At 39.1% G+C, this 4,347-nt stretch overlaps 1 protein-coding gene across 2 annotated transcripts in view; it reads right to left on the bottom strand.

Moving 5' to 3' along the window:
- Positions 1–11: 11 nt before the first annotated feature.
- dsx-c73A (doublesex cognate 73A) overlaps positions 12–4,347 on the bottom strand; it is a 28,986-nt gene continuing 24,650 nt past the window's right edge. Inside the window, exons 5-6 of one of the 2 annotated variants that reach the window (XM_017628799.1) lie at positions 1,586–1,739; positions 12–1,366 (exon numbers count right to left, since the gene is read on the bottom strand). In XM_017628799.1, coding sequence (XP_017484288.1) covers positions 612–1,366; positions 1,586–1,739 — 909 coding nt within the window. In that variant the 3' untranslated portion in view covers positions 12–611. The remainder of the gene's footprint in view (positions 1,367–1,585; positions 1,740–4,347) is intronic. The other variant, XM_017628800.1, reaches the window with a different exon arrangement.

Here is a 4,347-nt window from a genome sequence, read left to right as displayed (position 1 = left end):
ACAACTCTTTCGCCTCTATGTTTAGATAAATGCTAAGCTCTCACTTGAAATTGACTCGATGTTTCAAAATTAGTCATGTTTACTTTTTTTAGTCGAAATATTTTTTTTTTAAATATACATGCGATAGTTTTTCGCTTTTAATTGTTTAAAAATATTTTCACGCTTTTCTTATGCCTCTTTTCTTATTTATTATGCATTTCGTATAAAATTTACGCTATATTCCTTCATATTCTTTCGCACTTCTGTGAGATGTTTTTAATCGATTTATATTTTATCGATTATTGTTATTAATTTTTAATTTTTTCTTTCAGTCACAGTAGTATGTTTTTTAAGTTATACTATTAAAAAGACGCCTCTTTAACTTTAAAGTTTTGTTGCAAAAAACTTGCACTCCTCCTGCGACTTCTTGCTCTTAAGTTTACTTTTGTTCTCTTACTTTACTCTCTACTACCAGTTATTTAGTTTATTCCTGCATCTACCGATCCCGCGATCACTTTTAAATAATAAACTTAAAAAAAAATGTAAACGAAAAGATAATTACTTAAACGCCACCGCCGCTGCCGCCACCGCCATCGGCTTCGCTTTCACCTATTCTTTTATTCGCCTACACCTCAATCCCAGACGATTGTCTGTTGAAACTCCATAACACGATCCCACGGGAATTCGGGCGTAATATTATCCCAATCGTGGGTCGCACCATCGCCCACCGCCCGCTTCTGACGCAATTGTGCCACCTCTTCGTTCAGTTGCTGTGATGCAGCAGCAGCCAAATCGTCGCCATTTAAGTTCGCACTGGACGACGTTGTCTCGTCGATGCCACCGCTGCCGACCCCCCCACCAGCCGCTGCAGTTTCAGCAGATTGTTGTGTGCTGGTATGCAACGATTTATCCTCGTCTTTGACCGCCTCAATCGGTGTTTCACCTTTGCGTTCATTGTTGCGCCCATAAATACCAGATGGGAAATTATTAATCGAGGAGAGTGTATCCGGTCGGTAGCTGCCGACGCTGAGCGATTGATGTGGATTAATGTTGCTGCTGCTAGTGTCTGGTCGATTCAAATATTGATAGCCGCCTGATTGGTGTTGGTTTGAGAAACTATTTTCCGCATGATAATTGCTAGTTGCCGCCAACGATGACGACGAGCTCGGTCGGCCATAGGTGTCTTTAACGCCATATTGTGGCACATTGATGTAGGCGCTGTTGCTTTGCGTGCCTGGCCGATAGAATGGTTTCTGTAGTTGATAGCGCTTGGGCGGTTGTGACGATGGCTTGCGTACGGAGTAACCGGGCTTCACGCACATCATACCGAAGACGCGTATGCCGGGCACGCTGGCATACTTGGGCTGATCATGCGCCATGGGACCCTCTGTGCGTGCATGCGAGAAGCGAGAAATAGAAGGAGGAAGAAAGTGTCAAGAATTAATCAAAAGTGTATTAGCTTAATTAACTCATGAGTATCATGATATGCAGCTATTATCTATCAATTTTATGGAATTATGCATTTAATTGTTTATTTGGAAAATTGCTTATTAATTGCGCAGCGCGCATTCCATTTCTCGTGTGCTACACGCCGCCGGAAACTTACCCATTTTGAAATGATCCGGACACCTGCAGATGATTAGATAATGTGACTTTCCAGTGCGTATGTTTTGTAGCGCCAATAGGGACCAATCCTTGGGCGAGTTGCACTCACGCATCTCTGTTGTGGCCTCGCATGTCTTCGCTAAAGTAATTGCCTGCTTGAAAAGTGGGATAAAAAGGGAGAAAAAGCGAACATGTGTTTTTAGTTTGAGTGTTAGTAGGAAAAAAGCAATAACAAAACTAAACGAAATGTGGAAAAGTACCGATTGTAGTAAGCTTACTTGCATGTATGCGAATAAATGTGCTGCGTGTGGTCAAACAGCTAATAAAACTAAATAAAAAAATTAAATAGTTTTTCATTACATAAGCCTCGCAGCTACACTACATTACAAAAGCAAGTAGATACATCTGAAGCATACGTACATATAACGCCGCCCGACACGGACTTTGGAAACTGATTTCAGTTTTGTAATCAGCGACAAAAGAACTTTTAGATATCAAATTTCACAAAAATTGGAAAATGTTTTAAAAAACCCATCCGCCATTTTTAATCTTTGACAACGGATTTCAGTTTTGTAATCAGCGACTGAAAGAAATTTTGGATATCAAAATACCCGAAAATCCGATTTTTTTTTTAAATCCCACCGCCATATTTGTAATCACCGACTTAAAGAACTTTTAGATATCAAATTTCCTAAAAATCTGAATTTTCTTTAAATCCCACCGCCATTTTGAAATTTTCGCCGTATTGTATGCGCCATTTTGAATTTTCGTAAACTGATTTACGTTTTGTAATCACCGACTCAAAGAACTTTTGGATATCAAATTTCCTAAAAATTAGAATTTTCTTTAAATTCCACCGCCATTTTGAATTTTTGAAAACGGATTTCAGTTTTGTAATAACCTTTGGATATCAAATTTCATGAAAATCTGATTTTTTTTTTAAATCCAACCGCCATACTGGATACGCCATTTTGGATTTTTAAAAACTGTTTTCAATTTTGTAACAGCGACTCGAGGAACCTTTGGATATCAAATTTCATCCAAATCTTTTTTTCCCTTCCAATCTCAATCCTAAACTTATCAAATATACGACAGCCAAGTACAATTTTTGTTATTCATAAAAGCTTCGGCACTTTTTTACATAATAACTGCTCGTTCATTTCACTATGGAATGTAATGGAATAGAATTGTGGGCGGCAGAAGAAACCAAAAACAATTTTTGCAAGCACTCAGGCAGAATTGCCTATTATACTAAAGGCCTAGAGCGAAGATTTAGAGGATAAGCATTTATAGGAGAAGTGGGAATTAATTACTCCTCTGCAAACTTACCGGACTTGAGGAAAAGGCCACTTAGCGCGTCCATTCTCAATACATCAGACCGAAAAATGTACCCTCTAAGTCTGGAAAAGAACGGATAGCGGCAGAGAAAATGTTCTGTACTATCCTCATCCTCCAAACAAGATGTAAACAGTCGTCCCCATGGATTGTTCCCCCGTAATAAGTCTATTAAGGCTCACAGATCTCTCCTTCTTTGTCTGAGAAGGAGTCTTGATAGAACCCTGTCAGGCATTTACAGCAAACTCGTGGTTGTTTTGCCGGTATTATGCCGGTGTATTGAACCTCACCGATGGCTCTCACGATCTTTGAAGAGGTGCGAGCGGTTTCCAAGGCCTTTAGAGCTGTTTGGCTGTCAATGCAGATCCTGATTTTATGTCTGCGCAACCTTTCGTAAAATACCCAATGCATTAAAGCATCTTACCGTCCAGATGCTATCCGGCTCCAGTACCATTTTCAGTCTTTGAGTCGAAAGTTTTCATTCGAATATAGCTATAGATATATGTATGCATGTATCTATGACGGCAATTTGAAAAGTTAGTGACTTTTCAATTAAACGATATATTTTTCGGCAAAAAAGCATTTTATTTATCAACAAAGTCTCTTTTTAGCTTTTTCAAAGTCCTCAAAATAAGCATTTATTTCAGTGATGAGTCTTCAGCCCACCCAAATCTCTTACCGCCCAACCATTTCTTTAGGTTTGAAAACAGGAAATAGTCGCTGGGTGCTAAAAATGGTGAATATGGTGGATGGGGTAAGTGTTCGCAGCCAATTGATGGATTTTTCTATGGTGACTGCACTGTGCATTGTCTTGATAGAACACCACTTTTTCTTGGCCAAATATGGTCGTTTTTCAATATCGAATCTGTCCAAAATCGTGTTTCTCTTTTCAAGCCAATCGACTTGAATGACATCGTGTGCATCCCCAAAAACTGTGGTCATGATCTTATTGGCTGACAGACCCACTTCGGCCTTCTTCGGCGCACTTTTTGATTGGTCTTTGGTGTCTGGTCTGTTGTGGTTCGGATTGCGGCTAAACATCGCCAAACACTCCGTGGAAGCATCTGACCATTAGCCACATACCAAAGAACAGAGAAAACCGATTCTTGTTTTCAATTTCGCAAAATAATTAATATATTTTACTAGTGTTTTGAAAGTGAAGACTGGCGATTTAGTGCGTTTTGGACCGAGTAATTGCTCTTGCAAACGGAACTACACCCCATAAAGGTTTTCTGTCAATAACTTTAAAATGCTCATTTTCGTTGTTGGTTAACAATAGCCGTGTTTTATTTGTCCAGAAATTTAAGCTATTAGCTTATTTTGTATGGAGGACTTACCCAACATAATTATATTGGCTTATGAAAAGCTATCTCGGCTTGTATATTGAACAAGAGGCATTGCCATTCAGCATCAGAAATTTTCTCCTTC

Source organism: Rhagoletis zephyria, unplaced genomic scaffold (genome assembly GCF_001687245.7).
Source record: "Rhagoletis zephyria isolate East Lansing unplaced genomic scaffold, Rhagoletis_zephyria_1.1 Rzeph_scaffold_06215, whole genome shotgun sequence".
In the NCBI taxonomy this organism is placed as follows: Eukaryota; Metazoa; Arthropoda; class Insecta; order Diptera; family Tephritidae; genus Rhagoletis; species Rhagoletis zephyria.
Note: the sequence above shows the minus strand (reverse complement) of the source record. Positions and strands in the feature narration are given on the sequence as shown.